Source organism: Triplophysa dalaica, chromosome 7 (assembly GCF_015846415.1).
Source record: "Triplophysa dalaica isolate WHDGS20190420 chromosome 7, ASM1584641v1, whole genome shotgun sequence".
In the NCBI taxonomy this organism is placed as follows: Eukaryota; Metazoa; Chordata; class Actinopteri; order Cypriniformes; family Nemacheilidae; genus Triplophysa; species Triplophysa dalaica.
In genome coordinates, this window is record NC_079548.1 from 2,510,080 (window position 1) to 2,534,059 (window position 23,980).

A 23,980-nucleotide genomic window follows, 5' to 3' on the forward strand; every position below is an offset into this window, starting at 1 on the left:
GGGTGCAAAATACAGCTTTAAAGTTTGAATACTGATATTCCCCAAATATGAATAAAAACTGGTTTATATAATTATAATTGAGGTAAACTGTGGGACTTTATTTTAAAATGTTTAGTAAAAATATTCTATTGCTTTGAGGAAAGTAATTGGACACTGATTTGTTTTTGATTTGTAGAAAGTGTTTTCATTCATTCATCAAATATTCCCCAGTGGGTCCTGAATCTGTGTTTGTGTGTTTGACATCATAAACCCACGAGTGTTGAATGTTCAGCTGTGAGGCGTTTAACATGTGTGGAATGTGGTCTTTTGTGGACACACGTGGACAGCTGGGATTGAATTCAAGGCAGTATGTGGAGCAGATGTGCTGAGAGGGTTTGAGTTTCGAAGGCAGCTGTGCTTTTCATCCCCTTCTGTTGGTCAGAACATCAGCAAAGCAAACAAGAGCTTCGCCTCCTGTGGAGGGCAACTGTGTTATCAAGAGACACATGATTTGTGTTTAAAACATCCACCCAGAACTCTCAATCCGGAGAAACACCCTGTTTGTTAAATAAGGCAACATTGAGCAAAAATAGACGTTTAATGTGAAGCATTCCTTTGGAGGATAGGACGTTTTTCCTTACATCTTTGTTTCATCTCATGTTGTTTCATTTTTTACCCTTTAAATACATTTTTAAGCGCACATTTGTTGATAAACAGTCAGAATAAAGAGTTTTAACACATCAGATGTTTTGGTTTTGGAAGAATTTGATGGAGTTGATGTCAGTTGAGACTTTTTGAGCTAAATTGGTTTAGATTTGGGTTAAAATTTAGCTTTTGTTTAAGACTCGTCTGCGTCTCAGGAATCTTACAAATGTCTCCGTTAGTTTGAGAAGAGATGTCAACAGTGTGTCAAACTGAGCACAGATTTGTCAAGTCTGCAATAAAAAGTCAATGTTATTGAAGATCTCAATATGAACTCAAACGTTTCTCATCAAATTTACCCAAATCCAGATATACAAACGCATTCATAAAAAGAGAGTCTATTCATTTTTCAGATGCTCTTAACATCAGGTATCACAGGTCTGTCTGGATGGAGATGACATCATTCTTCCGGTTCATCCTTTACTGAGGGAGATAAATGTCTTTTTTATCAAGAATATCCCCGAAGACCATCTTCAGTGTGTTTGTATAGTCTCCAGCACACATCTCTCCTCTCTCTCTTTTGTGCGTCGTGCTGCACGTTTGTCGTCTTGTATCGGACATGACAACGTCCTTGAATAATTCACGAGGCCTGTTCGATTTTTCAGAATGTCCTCGGAGAATCTCGGATGCTTGAAGAGCGTTTCTTCCTGTTATTGTTTGGAAGATGTTGCATCATTCTCATACGGCTTTTCATTCAAACCGCTTGCGTCTGGCTGTCTGGAGATATGAGATGAGAAAAACAAGCGTGTCATAAGTCTAACAGATACGTCATAACTCCTGAAGCCTTCAAAGAATTCTTATGTTGGCCAGACTTTGAGGCAGCATATCAAGGAATTTTTTTTGCTGAGAAGGAAATCTCAGAATACATTGTGAAATTGACTATAGATGATATAGTGTTGTCAATAAACTACTTCAATTCTAATAAAATTACGATTTTATCTTTTTTTGGTACGTTTTTTAATCTATTTTTAATTCTTTTTTATTTTATTTCTTTCACAGTTTGTCATTCTAAAAGAATTGTGCTATAAGCTTAAATAAACATGCCTTGTACATGATTGAATGCTTGATAGTAAAAATGATAATGATGAATATGTTGAGTACATTATCTCTGTGCTGTTCTTTTATTGTCAGCAAATGATGGTGATACTCACGGATGGACGCGGTTAAAGAACGTCCGTCTCAGCAGAAGAGCGATGGTGCTCAGAACCATGATGGTCGTGCACATGTTTGCTGTTATATCGTGAAGATCGGAGGACATAAACACAACACTCAGGACATTCTTAAGCATTTAACACACACTAACTCTCTCTCTCTCTCTCTCTCTCTCTCTCTCTCTGAGCTGCACGTGAGTGAGATTATGTGAGAGGATTAGAGTTAATTCCATCTGTGTGAGGTGTGAGGGGGCTTGAACCAGGATCCAACTCCTGCTCTGCTTTCACCACTCAAATACTGACATACATTTGCTGTGGTGTTCTGATTGTTTGTTATGATGTTGCTACATAGATCTTTGGGTGATTGATATTTGCTGAAGTTTTGTATGGTTGCTAGGATGTTGCTATGGTGTTTTGAGTGGTTGATTGTATATTGCTATTGTGTTATAAGAAGTTGCTACAGTGTTTAGGGTGGTTGCTAGGATGTTGCTATGGTGTTTTGGGTGGTTGCTTGGATATTGCTATTGTGTTATAGGAAGTTGCTACAGTCTGAGGGTGGTTGCTAGGATGTTTCTATGGTGTTCAAGGAAGTTGCTGTCATGTTATGGGTGGTTGCTAGGATGTTGCTATGGTGTTTTGGGTGGTTGCTAGGATATTGCTATGATGTTCTGAGTGGTTGCCAGGATGTTACTATGGTGCTTTAGGAAGTTGCTAAAGTATAAATATACATTTGCTCAAACATTCACATAACCATACACATAATTGCATATATGTTGGTTGCTAGGATGTTACAATTGTGTTTATGAAGTTGCTATCATGTTGTGGGTCGTTGCTAGGATGTTGCTATGGGGTTTTGGTTGGTTGCTAGGACGTTGCTATGTGTTTATATGTTTCATCATTTGTATAAATATGCGTTGACCGTGTAGCCACTTTGCAATGATGCAAACTGTGTAAATCACTATAGATCACTTTGCAAGATGCAGGCCAAGACAATGGTCCACAAGCACTTGGGATTCAAGCATTTATTTATCATTAGATTTTTTAGGGCTATCAAACGATTAATCACAATTAATCGCATCCAGAATAAAAGTTTTTGTTTAGATAATATGTGTACGTGTATTGTGCATATTAATTTTGTATTTATAAATACAAAAACATACATACAAATGTATATATATTTATGTATTTTTTTAGAATGGTTAGAAAAGGTTAGACCCTAACTCACTGAGCATGCGGCTCAACTCATTGTCCAGGCCCTGGTAATCTCAAGGTTGGACTACTGCAATGCTCTCCTTGCTGGTCTTCCTGCAAAGGCTATCAAACCGCTCCAGCTGGTTCAGAACGCAGAAGCGTTCATGTGACACCTTTTTCATTTCTCTCCACTGACTACCGGTTGAAGCCCGTATCAGATTCAAGTTGCTTATGCTTGCTTACAGGACTATCACTGGATCTGCACCAGCATACTTTCACACCCTCCTACACCACATCAAGATCCCAGCGTTCAAACCAGCGGCATCTTGTATTGCCTTCCCCGAAGGGCAGTAAATCGCTTTAAAAACTCCTTCATGGTGGAACATTCTTCCTAACTCGGTCCGTTCAACCACATCTCTCAAAACATTCAAAAAACTACTTAAAATCCATCTCTTCTGTGAATACATGACAGACAAATGAATAAAAAACTAACCCTCTCTCTTTCTCTCAACAGGTAGTGGTCTAGCTTTTGTTGCAACCAGTATCTTTGTATTGGCACCTACTGTATTATTGCTGCTGTATAACATATCGCTTGTTGCTCCCTAAACTCTTTGTAAATCGCTTTGGAAAAAAGCTTCTGTTAAATGACTAAATGAAAATTTAGATGAATTATTTATATTTACCAATAATTAAAATGACATATAAACGTTTATCATTTTTTATATTTTATATGTTTATTAAATACATGCATATACACCCACCTAAAGGATTATTAGGAACACCATACTAATACCGTGTTTGAGCCCCTTTCGCCTTCAGAACTGCCTTACTTTGATTCAACAAGGTGCTGAAAGCATTCTTTAGAAATGTTGGCCCATATTGATAGGATAGAATCTTGCAGTTGATGGAGATTTGTGGGATGCACGAAGCTCCCGTTCCACCACATCCCAAAGATGCTCTATTGAGTTGAGATCTGGTGACTGTGGGGGCCATTTTAGTACAGTGAACTCATTGTCATGTTCAAGAAACCAATTTGAAATGATTCAAGCTTTGTGACATGGTGCATTATCCTGCTGGAAGTAGCCATCATAGGATGGGTACATTGTGGTCATAAAGGGAAGGACATGGTCAGAAACAATGCTCAGGTAGGCCGTGGCATTTAAACGATGCCCAATTGGCACTAAGGGGCCTAAAGTGTGTCAAGAAAACATCCCCCACACCATTACACCACCACCATAATTGCATTAATGAGAAATTGAACAGGTGTTCCTAATAATCCTTTAGGTGAGTGTATGTGTATGTGTTTTAATATGCACAGTACACAGACATATATATAATGTAAACACAAACTGTTACTCTGGATGCGATTAATCGTTTGACAACCCTAGTATTTTTTTAATCTGACATATATGATTAAATCTTAAAGATATAACATTTTAAATCAGTTATAAATATTCCATTGTTTGTATTTTGTTTAAAAATGTGTGTAGTGAAATAGGAAATTCTTCCTGACCAGCGTTGAATCAGTATTGTCTATGTCACACACACAAACACCTGCTTAAATCTGGGCAGGTGTGAGAGGAAATGTCCTTCTTTGAAAGATGTCTCGCATGAATCATGTGCAGGCATTGTAGGTTATTAAAGTTTGTGGTCGCACATGGTTGTGAAATTATTCATTGCAAGACAGCCATTCCCAACACTTCTTGTCTCATGTGTTTCTTCAGAAAAAAATCATTTCTAATGAAATCTTTATAAATATGTGAAAATCTTCAGCGTCATGGGATCTGATGTGTTTGGTGTTACAGCAGGTCAAAGTGTATCTGTGTTTATGAGTTGACCTGAACTGACACATGAACATGTTGAAACTGCAGAGTCACTTATTTGCCAGCTCATGAGTTTGTGTTGAGTCACGATGACGCATCACATGATCACAACTAAAGATCAGTGTGTGAAAGAGACAATAAATGTGTGTCTGTCATTCACCTCTCGTCTGTTTACATGCTACAAGAGAGAAATTATCTTTACGAGATTCACTGTTAACATAAGAAATGCTTTGACAATAGTTGAACAGAAAATTCAGACAGAGAGAGAGAATAAATCTAACGCACAGACTTAAAAAGTGCAGTTTAGACCGCCAGGAGAAACAAATCAAAGCACGGATAACATCTCTTTAATCTGTCATTTGGCTTTATTTTTGAAGTGTTCACATGTGAGATAACATCAGCGTCTCAAAATGCAGTTTGCCAAAAAAGTATTTTGTATTTACTCATTTGAGTTATTTCAAGACCCATCTGAGATGAAACATAACTAATGTATAAAACAGTCACTTCTGAGCAAAACTGTGTTTCCTCCGGGTCATTTGGAACATCTTTGGTGCATGTTTTTTTTTTGGACTGTCGACAGTTGATGTGTTGCAGAAGTTCCTGTCTTGAGGTTCCAGCGGGGGGAGGACAGTAATCCCACAATCCTCTGTTTTTGTTGAGTCAGCAGGGTGACAATATGGAGCTATAATCTCTATGGATCAAGAAACAAAGCATGCTGGGACAGATTGAAAAAAAAAAGTTTTTTGGGCACAATTATGATCTAAAATGCAAACAATATATGATTTCTCAGTTTGTTATAGTTCATGAGAATGAGGGAAATAGTGTAGTGAGTGTGTCTGAAGTGTAAGGGAAAAAAGACGTCACAGACACAGTCTGGTTTATTATCTCCCCGGGGACAGTCTATGGACTTAATGTTTTTTAAACTGTTTATTTTATTCCCAACCCCTCAACCTAAGGATCATAGAAAACTTTTTGCATTTTAGATTTTTTATATTGTTCTGTACAATTTATAAGCTTTCTTACCCATTTGGAGCTCAATTTTGGTCCCCAAGGTGACAAATGTCCCCATGTGTTGGTGTGCATTCAGGTTTAGGTCCCCGCCGGTATATTAAAACAAGTCCACAACACATACTCACACACTTACACACACACAGCAGATTTACACTGAAAGAATGTGGAGGAGTAAAAATGGTCAAGTTTAATACTAGTTGGTGATCAGACTGTGTGTGTGTGTGTATGTGCGCGTACGTGCGTACTGGTATTCATCACTGAGGTCCCCACAAAGATATACATTTTTAGGTCCCCATGAGAAAAAAAATGCTTATAAACATACAGAATGATACTTATAGAAAATAAAAAGAATGCAGAGAGGTTTGTATGATTATGAGGTGTAGGTGTTGTGTTGTGTATGAAATGTCCTCATAACACGTGGTAAAAATATGTGTACGTGTACGTGTATGTGTGGGTGAGAGAGAGAGGCTTTTGTCATTTGTTTGCTGAATGTGTTTTGGGTTTGTCACAGTTGTCAGATTTAGTGGAGACCTGCAGGCCATTTGTACATATGCAGACGCACGCACACACGCACACACCCACAAACATGTCGTAAACTGTTAATCTGTTGTTTGTACATTAATGAAATTCTAATACACACTCTGGGGCCAAAAGAAATAATATAAAAACAGTATATACCTTTCATAAAACCTCCCATACATATTGTGAAGTTTAGTATCGTGTTTGGGGAAAATTATTTCTAAAGTAATGAACTGTACACACAGACAGATATTTTGTGCTGTGTTATCATGTTTATATTGATTTATTCTGTGGATTTGTTCAGCACTGACATTCCTGTTTAATCTGCTTATCACATTGACTTCAGTTGAACAGATAAACACACACGTGTATAATACATCCGCGGTGCTAACATACACCCATTTCTAATGGATGAACCCTTGGCCTGGTAGAGAGGTCGTCAGGTGGTCTCCGACCTTCTCTGGGTGTTTCGAGCCTGGCCAGGTCACTGTCCCTCTCCTCCAGGCTTCCAGCTTGTGCCCTCTCTCTAGCCATCAGGAGGCTCTCTCTGGCTCTTCTCCCAGCCAACGAACGGCTGCTTGTAGACAGTTGTAGACAGTACCGCCTCAGGGAAGTGGAGTTTCCTCCCGAGGTCAACCTCCATTTCCCATCCCCAGGCTGACAGCAGGAGATTCTGGCTGGCTTAGCTGTGGACTTTGGGCCTATTTCACAAAGGCGATGGTGCTCTTCAGTGGTCTTTCTTTGGCTGGGTTATTTCTTCCTCCTTTCTGCTCCAGGATGTCTGCGAGCACTGCTAGCACCTTGCTATGGCTGTTCCTTTCCCACCACACAACGTGCTCAGGGGGTCCCCCCATCCCCCACCTGTGCAAATTGACTGGGGTTTGGTAAGATTTCATACACTGCTCGGAGTAGAAAGGATATACAGAAGGGCTCCAGCCGCCACAGTTCAATCCCTGTGATTATCATGAGGCTCTGTCATCTGTTTACAGCTTGAATATTTTTTGAGGCTTACACACACAAACACACAGGCACATAACACAAGTGAAACCCCTGATGACTGTGCTGCGTGTATCAATATCAAGCTCCTAATAACATTTAACAGTTACAACAGTTTGTCACAGAGATTTTATTAGATTGTGTGTCATTGATTTGAACTTGTGTGCTTGTTTTTACTTTATATCTCAGATTGTTATAACTCAGACTGTTTGACATGAGACATCAGATTTTTGTGCATTTCAATAGATGCATGAAGTCACTTCTCATGAATTTCACATTTACTATAGATGTTAACTGTATGATCATTCGTGTACAGTGATATGGTTATAGTGACCGTTTTGGGCTGTGTATCACCAACGACACGCATCGCGATATAAGTGCTACGATACGTAACGCATCGCGATACGACTCAATGTTACATTTCATTTTCATTTAGCAGATTTTAGTAACAATATCATGTTTATTCAGCAATTAAATAGCATGTCATGACATTTCATTTCAAAACATTATTAAAACACATAAAGATCAAATAAAAAATAAATGTTACAAAAATATATTCTGACACAATTTGCTATAGTGTCCAATATTCTGGCTGAACTGCTTTAGTGTGACATAAGTCTTAAACATATAACCTTTCATGATATTATAATAGTTCTTCCTTTTGCTTTTGAAGTTTCAGACACAATTTACTACATTGTCAAATATTCTGGCTGAACTGCTGTAACATTAAAGACAAAACGTACACTCTGACAGCATAAACTGTGATACATTTTGTATCATGTTCTGTTTACATTTCATGTGTTGGAATGTGCTCCAAACTATTTAATTTCTTCACATTGTTGAAATCGTTTTATAAGATTAGGCTACTTTGAGATTTTTATTTAGAAGAAGCAACTGATCCGCATTCTCAGGATTTAGAGCACTCCTAATATCCCCGGTGGTGGAGAACACACTTTCTGCCACACACATTCTCACATCTTGCCATGTTTGATATCCAAGGGAATCCAGACTGGTGCTCCTTCCACCAGATCTGTGGATTGCCTGTAATAGGTTATTGAAGTGGCGTCACGTGGTAAATAGTGCGTTCAAAAGCGTGGCACAATCGATATGGAAGAAGTTGTATCGATAAGTGCATCGCTAGGGCTTTATGACAAGGTATCGTCGAATCAATACTTTGAGCACAGCACTATAGTTTTAAGTCAATTAATGTTTTTTTTCATGTGTCTTGTTTGATGAAACTGTACAGGTGATGAAACATGCATGACGTGATGTCATCATGATGCACTTAACAAAATTACTTGTACATTTTACTTAATAAAATCCTTGTGACAATTTGCACTACATTTTTTAAGGTAAAATTAGCTGCTATAATTCAAGTACAATTTACTAACCAGAATAAGTAGATTCTGCTCATTAAATACAATTCGTTTTTGTTAAAATATCAATTAAATTTTACTTAAAGTTACGCTGAAAAAAACATGTGTCAGACTCAAACTTCACGGATCACTTACTTTCATGTTGAAGTACAATCAACTGCCAAGGTACTTATCTACAAAAGTAGTCTCAACACAAAATAAATAAGTATTCTTAATTTTACCAATTTAAATGGGTGTAACATAAAACAATTGGGTTGGATTTACTTACAGTTTTTCTCGATTACCTAAACACATTTCTTGAAATTCTGCCTCTTAAAATATATTTTGCCAATTCTTATTAGAATATACAACATAAAATAGTGCACATAGAGCAAAGTGCAATAAAGAGCTTTAGGAACAAATAAAAATATAACATTCGACTGTAAAGGAGACGAAGATGATCTTACAAGACAAGTAAAGTTCAAAAACCAAAGAACAATATAAACTGGACATGCAACACATTATAATTCACAACTGCACAAATCGCATTTACTTTCAGGCATTTAGCAGATGCTTTTATCCAAAGATACTTACAGAGAAGATAAAGGAAACAAAACAGTGAAGCGATTTGTCAATAGGAGGCAATGTAAAAATTAAGGCATCCTCTGCACCATTGGCCCAATTTCGTAAAAGTATTTGATATTTTCTGCAAAACAACAGAACAGGTAAAATAAGTGTACACATGTTACAGTTTACTGGATACAGAATAGTGAAATGTCTCTCATATAAAGTGTGTAGTGTGATTATACTGTATGTTTACAGTCAGTATTATAAAGCCCAGTAGATGATTCTAGTACACACCTGTGCTCATATTGATATGATCCTGAGATTCTGATGTGTGTGTCATCAGTTTTACTACTGAATGTTTACTGATGGATAAATATGTGATATTTGAGTTTACATCTTGACTCTGCAGTTTATTATATTGTGTGTTTGTGTTTCCTGAATGAGAACATGTGTAAACCTTTGCAAGTTGAGGCTGTTTGTGTGTGGGGTTTGTACAAGATGGTGTATTGTTCTGAGAATGTGTTTATAATTGTCAGAAAATGGTGAATAGTTTCATGAATTGTGTGTTACCAATCGAGAAAAACTGTTATAATTTGCTCAATTATAATTACACAAATAAAATAATTTAAATCTGAACGACAGAAATATTTTTACGTTATTTTAACTCATTTTGTTGTTAAAAATAGGCCCATAATTATATGAAGTATATTTTAAAGATTTCACATATTTATTTTTTCATTGGGGAATAACATTCCTGGTCTTTCATACCTGAAAAACATGTTTGTGGAATATCTGTCTTTTTTATTTATGACACAAGACAAAATCTAAAGGAAAGACACAAGAAGAGAAGCTTTATTTAAATTCATTTTACAATCAATGTCTATTTTACCGTTTAAGAATCAATACATATAAAAGAAATCAGTTCAAACTTTGTACAATAGAACATTCCTGAAAAACAAACACACATCACTGCGAACTCATTTGATTTGGCTGAACCCGGCGTTAATCTTACAGTATTTATATTGATCAGAAATGCACAGATGTGAAATGGAATTCATGTTTGCAAACTCTCGGTTGGAGAATGTGTAAATATTTACTGCTGTGTGTGTGGACTGCGCTCGGGTTTATCATTTCTACACTCATCTGTATGTCAACACGTGTGTGTTTGTTAGTTTGAACTGAAAACAGTTGCTAAGGTTTTTTGGCGATGATTAAAATTCCACATTTTTTTGATAATGTAAGGTTCACTTCTCTTTGCCCCATTCACTCTTATTCTCTCAATTATCTCAAACATTTACAAGTATCACCGTACATCAAATATCTGTGCTACTCTTTGGTGTATGTCATACAATAGAGACGGTATGACATCCTTTCCTGGGTGGGGTCTGGGCGGATAGCGGACCGCCCATCTGTCTTTTAGTCGTAATTTCATCCAGTTAAACTGCTGGAGAGCGTCTCTTATCTTCTCTTTCAGATCTCAGTGGAGTTTTTGATGGAATCCCAGCCGACTGTAGTGTAGACTTTATTCAGCTCACTGCACATGATGCTCATGAGTTTAGACCACGCCCCCTGCACTGACATTTCACTGAAGACTTGTGGGAAAGCTTCAACCAGCACTTCCAGAATGACGTCAGTTACAATCTGTAGAGACGAACGAAAGATTAGAATGAATTTAACTTCTAGGTACAAACATGCTTTTAAAAAAAACTACACCGTAAAAAGTAATATCACGCTATTTTACTGTAATTTATTTTTTCATGTATTTTTGAAATAACTAATTAAAATTTCCAATTACAGAAAAGCACTGCAAAATTACAAGATAAACATAAAAGACGTAAACGTTTTAGTTACAAAAAATGAAATTTTACAGTTTTGGCGCCCAGCTGCTGGAAAATTACTGTTTTTTTACAGGAAGTTTTTTACAGTGAAGCGTTCTGTTTAATACACACAATATTATTTACATCCACAGCTGATATGACTACTGCATCAATCGTCACACTGATAATGGATGGTGAAGTTAAACACATTGCATTGTGGGATACGCTGACTCATTCATCATGCATTTCGTCATACTCACTTTAAAGTAACTGGGGTCCACCTTGTGTTTGAGCGCGTGTGATTTGCCCATCTGATTAAAGATGTTGTCGACTTTGTCTCCGTCACGAAGGTTCACCACCAGCATGTTGAGGGCCGTCATAATCCTCACCGCGTGTTTCCTCAACTGGACGTTCTGACGCATCTCTTCTGGATCCTGGATGTCACGGAAGTGATCGAAGTACTGCTTTGCCAATGGAGTGTTTGTGAAAAACCTGTTGACAAACACATTAACATTGATTTATTCAATGTGTGACTTAAGAATTTGGGTAATTTAACATCTTGCCTTAGTTTGACAGTTCACGTAAAAACGTCTTGGTTACGTATGTAACCTCAGTTCCCTGATGGAGGGAACGAGACGTTGTGTCGAGAACGACAGATGGGGTTCGCCCTTGAGAACCAATCAACTCTGACTACTATAGAAAAGGCCAATGAAATTTGGCGAATGCAATTTGCATGCCGGGCTCCGCCCCCGGAAATCCGGTATAAAAGGAGGCCGGCGTGCAGCATTCACTTACCTTTGTTCTGAAGAGCCTGAGACCTCTCAAACTGCAGCAGAATACGATACGTGTTCGTGGCATAAGGGACACAACGTCTCGTTCCCTCCATCAGGGAACTGAGGTTACATACGTAACCAAGACGTTCCCTTTCTGTCGGTCTCTCGACGTTGTGTCGAGAACGACAGATGGGGTTGCCTATGGAAAACGCCACAACGCTGTATCGCGTCACAATCTCTAGCGAAGCGACGGTAACAAGCCTGGGCGTGTCATCTCGAAGCTTTCGTGAGACTGTAACCTTCCAGTGTGGTGGTCGGGGGGTTCCAGAGCTTTCTTGGAGAAAGATGGGTACAGCCCTGACCGGTAACTTTCACGGACGGGGCCTTAGCTCTCTATAGGCGAGAGGCCGTCCAGATCAGTTTACACCGGGTAAGCGCGACTCTTAATCAGAGAAGCGCTACAGAGGCCACCTCCTACCCGTGGGGAGGAATATGGTGGATATAGGTATGGTCTCGTCCTTGGAGGAGAACGCATGGAACGTGCGGACTGAGTAGTTAACCGCGAGGTGGAGGCCCACCTGGGGAAGCTCATGGGTTACCAGGAGTGGGAACCATTCTCATGAGGATACATCAGACGGAACAGCCCACGGAGGGGGTGTTACAGACGTCCGGTAGCACTAGGTCCGGTTAGAGCTATCTGTGATAGCTCACATGGTATCCCGGCCTAAGGGGGAAGGCTGCTCTGCCCAGCCAGCCCCCAGGGGGTGCTTGTTTGGTGATGGATGGAATGCCTATTCTTAACCAGTGTCTGGGTAAGAAGGGAGGCTGGTGAGGTACCAGTTTCTTAGCGATGTGTTCGGGTAAGAAGAAAAGGTAAATAGCACACTGACCCAACCTGTTAGAGGGTGGAAAGGTGCTTTCGCAGGCATACGCCCCCCCGGATGCCAGTCCTACATGTCGCCACGCAGGACGTGGGCTGACACCGGGTTTACGCGAAGGTTGTTAACCCTTGCGAAGGTGTTTGGGCATAGCCCAACCCGCAGCTCTACAGATGTCTGCTAGAGAGGCGCTTCTGCCAGTGTCCAGGAGGTGGCTAAACTCCGTGTGGAGTGAGCCCTCACTGCCAATGGGCATGGGAGATTCTGAGATCGGAATGCCGTCGTAACGGCGTCCACGACCCAGTGCGCCAGCCTCTGTTTGGAGACAGCCTTCCCCTTCTGCTGTCCTCCAACAGACACGGAGCTGGTCAGAGCTTCAGAGCTCTGCGTGCGGTCCAGTACGTACTGGACACAACACTAATCGGGTTGGGTCTTCCTCCCCTATGGGGAGCGCCTGCAAGTTCACCACTTGGCCCCGGAGGGAGTAGTGGGAACTTCTTGGGCACGCATCCGGGCCTGGGTCTCAAGATAACGTGAGAGTTTCCAGGGCCGAGTTTAAGGCAATCCAGGGACACGGAGGATGCTCGGTGGTCCCCTACCCTCTTGAAGGAAGTGAGCGCCGTCAGGAGGGCCGTCTTACTCTATGAGGAAGATCGGAACCTCCGAGGGGCTCTTTGGGGGGCCCTGAGGCTCCCCAGGACCACTTAGGGTCCCAAGAGGGTATGGAGCGAAGATGAGGCGGATTCCGCCCTCTCGCTGCTTAGGAACCTGGTGACCAGGTCGTGTTGCCCTAGAAACTTTCCACCGACTGAGTCGTGATGAGTGGCAATAGCGACTACATACACTTTCAGTGTGGAAGGGAGATGTTAGTCTCCAGTCTCGTGAGGAGGGGAACACAATCCTGATCAAGCACCTCAGTGGGTCTTTCTCGTTGAGAAAGACACCAGGACGAGAAGAGGCACCGTCTAGAGGCGTGTAACCGCCTAGTAGATGGGGCCCTAGCCTGGGTGATGGTCTCAGCCGTATAGGGGGAGTAGCCATCTTAGGATCTTCTCGTCCCGTCTAGAGACCAGACATGGGTGTTCCAGAGGTCTGATCTGGGATGCCAGAACGTGTCCTTCCCCTGAGAGAGCAGGTCCTCTGTCAGGGGAATGGTTCAGGGGGAGTCGCTGTCCAGAGCATCGGCTCTGAGGCCAAGTGCGGTTAGACCGGTGTGGTGTAACCAATAACACTTGGTGCTCCTGCTCCCTGACCTTGCACAGAGTCTGTACAAGAAGGCTCCTGGGGGGGGAAGGTGTGCTTCCGCCCATCCCGCAGCCAGCTGTGCGCAAGGATATCCGTGCCGAGGGCAGGGACTATCAAGCGGGCAAATGGTGGTGTTACGGGAGGTGAACAGGTTTTACCTGGGCCTACCCGAACAGCCTCCAAATGAGCTGGACTGCACGGGGGTGGAGTCGCCACTCTCCACGAGGCATAAACTGGCGAGAAAGCACGTCGGCTGTCTAGTTCAGTTTGCCCGGGGTGTGTGGCCTGCAGAGAACGAGTCACCTGTTGACTCCACCGGAGGAGGCGTCGAGCAAGTTGTGTTTAGCTGCTGTGTGCGAACGCCACCCTGACGATCTGTATTCGCTACAGCTATAGTGCTGTCCTCGGAACAGCACGTGCATGTCTCGCACGAGAGGCCGTAGCCTGCTCAGTGCAAGTAGCATAGCCCACAACTCTTGGCAATTGATATGCCAGCGCAGGCGGGGGTTCGTCCAACACCCCACCTGCGTGCCCGTTGCACACTACACCGCACCCCTGCAGGGAGACTTCAGTCGTCACCACGACCTGCCTCATAACCTGCTCAAAGGGACCTGAGTCCGTCGAAAAAGTCATAAAGACTAGGGGTTATGGTGCGTCGGCAGCAGGGCGGCATCACCATGCGCCTGCTGCCGGTGTGCCACGCTCTCCTCGGAACTCGACTCTGAAACCAGTGTTGGAGCGGTGTCATGTGCATCAACTCGAGGGGTATTAACCCGTGAGGACGCCATGTGTCCCAGGAGCCTCTGAATTGTTTCAGGGGGACCGCTGTCTGCCTAAAATGTTCATTTCAGACAGTTCAACACTGGTTGGGCACAACTGCGGACAGGTGTGCCGACATGGTGACAGAGCTGAGTTCCATACCGAGAAAGAGGATGCTCTGCACTGGGGAGAGCTTGCCCCTCTCTTGGTTGACCTGGAGTCCCAATCGACCTAGGTGCCGGAGCACCAGGTCCCTTTGTGTACATAACAGATCTCGCGAGTGTGCCAAGATAGGCCAGTCGCTGAGATAGTTTAGTACCCGCTCGCCTTCCTCCTCTCAGGGAGAAAGGGCGGTCAGGGACAGACCGAAAGGGAGGACTCTGTACTGATATGCCCGCCTCTCGCACGCGAACCGTGGGAACGGCCGGTGTCGAGGAGGATCGAGACATGAAAGTAAGCGTCCTTCAGGTCGATTGCCACGAACCAATCCTGACACCTCATAGATGTCAGGACGCGCCTCTGTGTGAGCACCCTGAATGGCAGCTTGTGAAGGTGCTCTGTTCAGGGTACGCAGCCTTTGGGGGCAACCCGCCGTCTTTCTTGGGAACGATGAAGTGCGGGTGGTGACCCACTGAACATCTTGGTTTTGAGGGACGAACTCGATGCCTGTTTTGCCAGAAGGGTGGTGACCTCTACCCGAAGTACGGAGGCGTCCCTGCCTCTGACAGAGGGAGAGATGATGCCCCGAAACTTGGGTGAGTCTCTGGCGAACTGGATCGAGTAACCAAGACGGACCGCCCTCATTAGCCAGCGAGACAGTGTGGGCAGCTCTCGAGCTCCCAGGGACTGTGACAGGGTGACCAAGGGGACGGTCTGCTTCATCATTCCCACGGGGGGTGGTTCGTCGGCTGGCGGAGCTAACCATGTCGCGGGGAGTCCCCGGAGGGAAGGTTTTTGCTCCGCCTGCTTACCTGCCTGGCGGGACAACGGCACGCACTGTCGGTTTGAGAGTGGTGACGGCTGTCGTATGTGTACGACCTCACGCCTCGCCAGGGTGTGAGGTCGGTTCGCCGAGCACAGTCCAGTGGAGTGTGCGATCGGCTGCAAGTAAACCCGGGGAGAACAGAAAACTCAGTGAGTAAGTGGGCGCCAAGCCCTAACGAGGGCCCGGCTTTGGTGACGAGGCAGGAGTCGTCCCGTACCGACCGATCAGAGCCGTGGCTGTGAAGGTTCGGGCCCGATGTTGTTCTCCCTGGGGTCTTCCCGTCAGTGTCCCTTCTCGCGAGGAGGTTGCTGACGGGGTGGAGGTTTCCCCCTCGACCTCTGCTTCCGGGGTGCCGCCTGTGGGGGCACAGGAACCGGAGCCGATGTCGAAAGGGTCCTGGGTTGCAGGGAAGCAGACGTCACGTGAGATCTCGGAGGCCTGTAGGCGGCCGAGTCGCGGCGTGAAAAAAATGTGGTTAATTGCCACTGTCTGCTTCGCCGTCAAAAAACTGCTGAGCGCAGTCCTCGACGGTGTTACCAACAACCCACCCTGCGAGATGAGTGCATCAAGAAAGCGGACTTCCTTGCTGTCACTCTTCTGCACAAGGTATAGCCGGGGGTGTCTCTCCTGGACCACTACCGTGGACATTGTCCGACCCAGGGCCCGTGCCGCCGCCTTAGTCGCCCGTAGAGCGCTGTCAGCGGTGGCACGGAGATCCTGCATTATACCCGGGTCGGCCTTACCCTCGTGGAGCCCTCTCAACGCCCTGGCCTGGCGGACCTGCAGGATGGCCAAGGCATAGAGAGAGGAGGCAGCCTGGCCCGCAACATCGCAAGCTTTCGACACCAGTGATGCCGAAGTCTTACGTGCTTTGGACGGTAGGAGTGGTCGATCCCCCCCCAGGTGGTAGCCGTCCGCGGCACAGGTGCACCGCAGGCGGACGTTCCACCCGGGGGATCTCGACGCAGTCCTTGGCTGCCTCACCATCGAGGGAAGTAAGGGAGCCGGAGCTGGTTTCACTGGAACGGTCCGTGAGTGGAGCGTTCCAAGTTTTACACAGCTCCTCATGCACCTCCGGGAAAAACATGGCACCCGGGGTGGGCGCGGTTTGCACCGCGCACCGACCTCGGGAACCACGCATCCCCGGGTTAGCACGGATGACATCACTTCTGCTTCCTCCTGAACTCGACCGCTGGGGGTGGAGTTTGGAATCGGCAGAGTCGGATGCCAGTCTCCCTCCGATGCTGCGAGCGACATCTCATCTACGTCACACATCGTTTCCGAGTGTGTGCGTGAGGATCCGGACGGTATGCCACCGCCGGTTGGGGAACGTTCAGAAGAGCGAATCGGGGTGCGATCGGCCCGTGAGCACTTGGCTGGCGGGTTTACGTTCGCAGAGTTCCCCGTATCACTAACGCTGCTAACGTGGGTGGTCATCGGGGCCGTAGCCACAGATGTCACAGCCCGGGTAGCAGACGAAATGGTGGCTGGTTCCCGTAGGAAGACAGCCACCCGTGACCGCAACTTCTGAATGACAATCTGCCCGCAGTGCAGGCAGATGTGTCAACGAACGCTGCTTCAGTGTGCTGGACGCCCAGACACCTAATGCAGCGATCGTGTCCATCCCCCTCCTCGATGAGGGTGCCGCACCCAAGAGAACAGCGGGACATGCCGCGCTGGAGAATGCTCAGTCAGTCCTGAAAAGGACTTTTAGAAAAAATCTCTAACACCTCCGGAACCGCCGAGACGCCCAGGGGAAGGTCGCTGCAGGAAGGGACGATCCGCTGTAACACGTCGTAGCACCAGCGTGTAGTTGTAGAGGATTGAATCCTGAGTTGTACTCATGAGCGATGGCTCTGAAGAACAAAAGGTAAGTGAATGCTGCACGCCGGCCTCCTTTTATACCGGATTTCCGGGGGCGGAGCCCGGCATGCAAATTGCATTCGCCAAATTTCATTGGCCTTTTCTATAGTAGTCAGAGTTGATTGGTTCTCAAGGGCGAACCCCATCTGTCGTTCTCGACACAACGTCGAGAGACCGACAGAAAGGGAACTAAAATTGATGTCATGTCAAACTTGTTTCATTTTCTTTCTTCTGCAAGAAGATATTTTGAAGAAGGTGAAATATCAAACAACACTTAACAGCATAGACATTCATCGGGTGAACACATTTCTCAAAATATCTTCTTTTGTTTTCCAGTGAAGAAATACTCACACACAGACTAACAACCCCGTGAGTTTGAATAAATGATGACAAAATTTTTTTTTGGGTGAACTGTCCCATTTAGGGTCAACGATTAGCATAGTATCAGACTTACATTTAAAGATCTTATTTAACACGACAATTGCAATAATAGCATGAATCTGAATATCTAAATATTATGTTATGTAAAAAGAAGCAAGCTGGATACTATTAAAAGTAAAAAACTAAGAACATTTCTTGAAAACATTGAAATGCTGATGCCGACTTATGAAATACATTTTTTGAGGGGTGTGTAAAGATAAACATGCCATTATATGAGAAGTTAAAGAAAACGTTCCTGCACGTGTTTGTGTTGGTGGGTGTGTGAGCATGTGTGGAGAGATAAGCATTCTTTAGATAATACAGATGTAATGTTTGACCACCTTTCACTTATCCTTCCCCCAGAGAAAGTCACGTTTATAAAATCAATCATGATAAACATGGAAACCATTAAGAGTTTGTGATAATTCATCAGAATTCCTGACAGTAGCAATGTTTTACTAGTGAATCCCCGACCCGATTAAGACTTCTTTCATGTCTTCGGCATCCCATTAGAAAGAAAAGGTATACCTCAATGATATTAAAAGGAGAGAAATGGAAACTTTCCCTTTAGTCTCATGTGCGTCTCAGATATTTCTCCTGAGAAAGAGTGAGAAATCTGACAAATGTTTCTGGCATTAGACTTTGAGAAGAGATGTCAACACTGTGTCTAACTGAGCTCAGATTTGTCAAGTCTGCAAACAAAAGTCAATCATGTCTTATCAAATTGACCGAAATCCCAATTATTTTCTTTCTTTCATAACATCTGAGACGAAGTGAAGACTTCCAGAACACAACTCAGAACTCCATCAAATCTCTTGAGCTATGAAAGAGCAACATCTGAGCAATAACCTTTCTCTCTAAATGTTGATCTTTGCCGTGGAATGTTTCTGTATGTCACGTTCTGATCTAAGAGAGTTCAGATGATGTTCATCTAAAGGCTTCATGGTGAAACTCGTCTGCTTTATTCTAATCTGCAGGTTCAAAACTAATGGCTTGATCTTGATAACCAACTGATCCGGCGGTCAGGAATGGGTAAACATCCGCGGGGAGCAAGTTTCAACACAGCCGCTTAAGTGGTTTGGAAGAGAGTTTGTTTTGAAAGTGTATTTATCTCCGTTTTAACACAGAAACACAAGAGCTTCATTAAACACTCATGTTATCTCTGATGGACGCTCTCAAGCGCTTGTTGCTAACTGACAGATCAGATGGAAAAGCAACATGTGCGAATAAGCAGGTAATGAAAGAACAACCTTTATGGTGAGTCCATCACTATTACAATTTTTCTCTGTTGAGATTGTTGTGTTCACCAAATCACACAGGTTTGGACATGATGGCGAGTTATTCAATATTTAGGTCGGCCTGTTCTTTAATGACTCATAGTTTCTCATAGTTGTTTTTTGTTCGTGCAGAGAGAACTTTACTCAAGAGAGACTGAGAGAGAGATGAGACAGTTGCTCTGTTCAGCATCACTTCACCTCTCTCTGACATCAGAACATCACGAGCTGTCAAACATGAAGTTCAGATGCTGTGAGTGGACCTGATGTTTCCAATATATGTACAAAATATTATATTCTTATATCCCTTTATTCTGCTACTTAAATGCATATTTTGCTTTTGTGGAGCTTTGTTTAAATTATACTTCATTTCTGTTTTTATATATTTATATACATATTATAAACTACTTTAAGTTGCTCAATTTATTTTATTTTATTTTATTACTATAGTTATCTTTCTTTCCGTTGGTATACATACTTGTACTATTTGTACCCAGCCCAGCTGGAAATGCTTTGGCAATACGAATGTACATTTTGTCATGCCAACAAAGCACACTTAAATTGAAATTCGAGAGAGAGATGTTTTTGTTATGTTCAATGCTTTGGCGATATTGTAGGAACACGCAATCGTGCCAATAAAGTACCTTGAAATTTGAGACAGAGAGAGAGAGAGAGAGAGAGGTACATCAAGTCCTGTCATGACAGAAGAACGATCAATGAAACAGGAACACTCTCACAAATAAAGGTGCCCTAAGGGTCCTTAACATCATTGCTATAGAACCGTGGTTAAAAGTTTCACCTTTAATATAATGTGTTGTTCCCAATACCACCTCATGACCGTCATGAATTAACATTCAAATGAATTGTAGAGCTGTGAATCTTTACTTGCCCAGATACGTCTCGTCCTCCAGTTTTAATGTATCATTACAAACACGTTTTTACATGCCATATTCAAACTAAAGAACATGTTTTTTTTTCACTTTTTTTTAAGTCAGCAGTAGGGTGGACACAAAACACTTTTCTGTAGTGCACTAAAAACAGGGCTCTGTTAATGGCTCTTATTGGGATTTCTTAGCTTCTGAATGCACGGGTGAACGCGACTGCAAATTAACGGAGGGCAATGTTCTGTATGAAGCTGTGCGCTTGAGCGGTCACGCAGACTCATCGTAGGTCCTGCGCAGTGCAATTTTATGCTGCGCACATGAGCTTCATATCAAAAGTAGGAAAACGTCTGCTCAGGAAGCAGCTCTAATTACCTCTGTGTCATCTTGAGAAACAGGTAGATCATATAAGTTAAGTGTGTTTATAAATAGATTATGTATTTATACAATTATATTTTCCCAAACGCAGATGATGTCCTGTACTCATGTGGACTCATGCCTAGTGCTCTATAGGTCTGCACTTTTTAATGATTTAAGTAGGGCCGCATTTGGCCTGCGGGCCGCCAGTCGACTAGCCCTTGTGTAGGAAATGTCCTGTTGGGCATTTCAACTGTGCTGAAATATTAGGATTTTAAACATCAGGGCTGTATTCATCTTTTTTAAACGGAAACGGTCAACATCCCATTGTGATGACGCAAGAGTTGAACTATGTCAGCTGAGGTGTTCATTCTTTGTGTTCGTTTTGAAGAATTTTTGGAGGCTGATGAAATCGTTATAAATACATGTTGAATGTCTTCCAGACTGTCATTTCAGTATAAGAGCAAGTCTCTCTCTCACTCCCAATGCGTTCAGATTGCACGTGAAGTGTGTAAATAAAGTGTCTTGTCATATCTTTTGTAACTTTTACGCCTGTTTAAAGCGGTTGACAGTTATTAAAGTTATTAATACAAATGACACCAACAGCATATAATAAACTTCCGCACGTGTTAAAATCAATGAAACGCACCGTTCTCGTGATCTGGCAGATTATTCCTTCTGAAATAATGCCCAAAACACTACAATTTTGTAATGGTTTTGTGCAAAAAGCAAAGGGTTCATAATGGGATTATATTGGAAACCATTTCTGTGACGGTTTCTTTTGTTTTTATCAGCAGGGTGTTCTATTTATAATCTGATCTGATCAGTCTGTCATTTACAGGTATTTTCTGCTTCTTTATATATAGTTTATATATATGGGTTATATATGGGTTATATCTAACATATTTTATACATTTTCTTATCCATCTTCAGTGTACAGACCGTGGTGGGGGTGGAGGGGCGCCAGGTCTTAAATGGGTTTACATGAAAAGGTTGAGCTTTTGCTTCCACAAAAAATCTGTAAAAAAGTTCTGTAAAGAAGCAACTCTTTCTTACCTTTTTATAATCTGAAGGATCTTTTTTCGCCACAGAGAACCTTTTGTGAGACAGCTCAACGGTTCTTAATGGAACGATTTAGACAAAAAAATCTTCAAAGGCACTTTTATTTTTAAGAGTTTATATAACATGGAAATAATCTATCATTTTATAAAAACACATAAAATTACAAGATTCTCGGTTTTACTCGTATATGACCACCTTATTTCACAGTTTTATCAATTCTTCTCTTACCATCTTTATGTAATGTTTCTGTGCTTTGTAAAGACTCAATTTATGATTGAGATAGATACAGAGAGGGAGAGAGAGAGAGAGAGAGAGAGAGAAAGAGCAACAGATTGATAGAAAGAGAGAGAAAGAGACGGATGAAGACAAAGAGATGTAAAAGTTCTTTATTTATTCAAAAGAGATATCTACAACACAATAAACAAGTAATTAAACAAGTGAATAAATAGTTGCAAAAAAAGGAAAAACATTTAACTCAGAACACTTATGAAAACCAAAACATTGAGAAAGAGAGAAATAGAAAGAGAGAGAGAGAGAGAGAGAGAAACACACAGAAGAAAGAGAGCAATAGAAAGACAGAAAGATAACCAGATCTTGTTGTTTAATGTATTATCTTATTGGCAATACATATCATAGTTAAAATGAAATGAGAGAGAGAGAACATGTGGATATAACAAGAATCACAAACAGAGTGAAGTTGAGAAATAAACAAACTCAACCATTTTTATCTCTAAAACACAAACACCAGCAAAACTTCACGTGTGTATGTGTGTGTGTTTGTGTATGTGTGTATGTTTGTGCGTGTGATGTATTCCCCATAGACCCAGCGCTGATGATGTATAAACCCCATCTGTCCTCCTGAACCCAATTTACTCTCTTTTCTTTCCATACGATCCAACATTCATCTCTATTTAACCAGGAGCAGAGGGATTTACTTTCACAGCCTCCGTCCTCCCGGACTAAAAGCTCAAGCTCAAGTGTTCACGACTCAAACCAGCAACCCTTCACATCTGAACCCCTGAGACTAAACCACTTCAGCACATCTGAAGGACAAACAGAAGATGTGAAGAACGTACCTGACCAGCACAGCCACCCCGGCGTCTTCTTTAACCTCGTACACCGGTCTCCACGTGTCCTGGATCACAGACACCTCTTCATCTGTGATGCTCCCTGTGTTCTTCACACCTGCGTCCATGTCGATCAGAGTCGTGTGTGTCTTCTGTATTCTCACTCGCTCTTTAAAGCCTCTCTCACACACTTCACACAGAGCCGTGTGTGTCCTCTCTCTCTCTCTTCAAGACTCCCTCGCTCGCACTTCACACAGAGCCGTGTGTGTTCTCTCTCTCTTCTGAATGGAAGAAGAGTCGCAGCTGAATGAAGAGGGTCCGCCCCCTTTCTCTCTTTTATCTCTCTCTCTCTCTTTTGCTCGCTCTCTCACACGCGATTTTCTTCTGTAACCTATTACACAGTTTATTTGATGAGATATCACGATTGTTTCTTAGAGATAAGAATTACACAGAATTCAGATTGAGATATGGTTTGTGATTTCGCCTCTAAAGCAAATAAGCCTACGTGTGTTATGTTTAACATGACAGAATAGATTTAATAAAATCATCATTTATTCCTCCTCGTGTGTTTGTAAATCTGCATGTGAGTCTTTCTTCAGTGCAACACCAAAGGAGATATTTAGAGAAATGTCTCAGTTGTTCTATGTTCATACACTCTTAAAAATAAAGGTGCTTGAAAGGTTCTTCTTTTATTTTTAACTGTGTGCAATGGAAGTCATTGGAGTTCAGTGTTGTTAGATTAACAACATTCCTTAAAATATCTTCTTTGGTGTTCTTCAGAAGAAAGAGACTATGTAGTAGAAATGTAGAGAAGAAATGTAACACATGCTGAGTTTCTCCCTCAACGTCTCAGCCGGGTTTCCTTTGTAAGTCTGATAAGAAACAATCAGTATTTAGTTCTGCAGAAAGCTATGCTGTATTTTCTTACTGTATGTCAACAAGTGATTTGTTTCTTTTTATTGCTAAAGTGTTTTTAAACAAGATGAATTGAGACATTGAAGACCGGCACCTGATTGTGTTATCGTTGAGCAGACACGCGCGAGGTGCTCCACCTTAAATCCACACACATTACCACACACACTCTCACTCCCTCACACACACAAACACACATTCTCATCTGAGACACATTCTTTACAGTAATTTACGACTGTATTGTTATTTGGATGTTTGTGTAGTAAAACCATTGTGACCACAAACTCTGGCCACAATAGTGTAACTATGATGTTTTTAGTAAAACTGTTGTAGTTGTGGTGATGGGCTGTGGGCAACAGGAGAAACTGATGAGAAAAGCTTCATTTAATGGAG

General features: G+C 42.5%; 1 protein-coding gene across 1 annotated transcript; it reads right to left on the reverse strand.

Moving 5' to 3' along the window:
- Window positions 1-10,119: 10,119 nt before the first annotated feature.
- LOC130425992 (cytoglobin-1-like) lies at window positions 10,120-22,965 on the reverse strand. Its single transcript, XM_056752471.1, has 3 exons — window positions 22,685-22,965; window positions 11,372-11,603; window positions 10,120-10,935 (listed from the first exon to the last, which is right to left on the reverse strand). The coding sequence occupies exons 1-3, from the start codon at window positions 22,801-22,803 to the stop codon at window positions 10,765-10,767; spliced, it is 522 nt and encodes a 173-aa protein (XP_056608449.1). The 5' UTR covers window positions 22,804-22,965; the 3' UTR covers window positions 10,120-10,764.
- Between the last annotated feature and the right edge of the window lie 1,015 nt (window positions 22,966-23,980).

What these genes read in the sequence shown, in the direction of transcription:
- LOC130425992 (XM_056752471.1), bottom strand. Translation starts at nt 22,803, where the DNA reads ATGGACGCAGGTGTGAAGAACACAGGGAGCATCACAGATGAAGAGGTG. An exon ending in GGGGTGGCTGTGCTGGTCAG is followed by an intron (nt 11,604 to 22,684) that starts GTACGTTCTTCA and finishes GTTTGTCAACAG; the next exon opens with GTTTTTCACAAACACTCCAT. An exon ending in TGGACCCCAGTTACTTTAAA is followed by an intron (nt 10,936 to 11,371) that starts GTGAGTATGACG and finishes TCGTCTCTACAG; the next exon opens with ATTGTAACTGACGTCATTCT.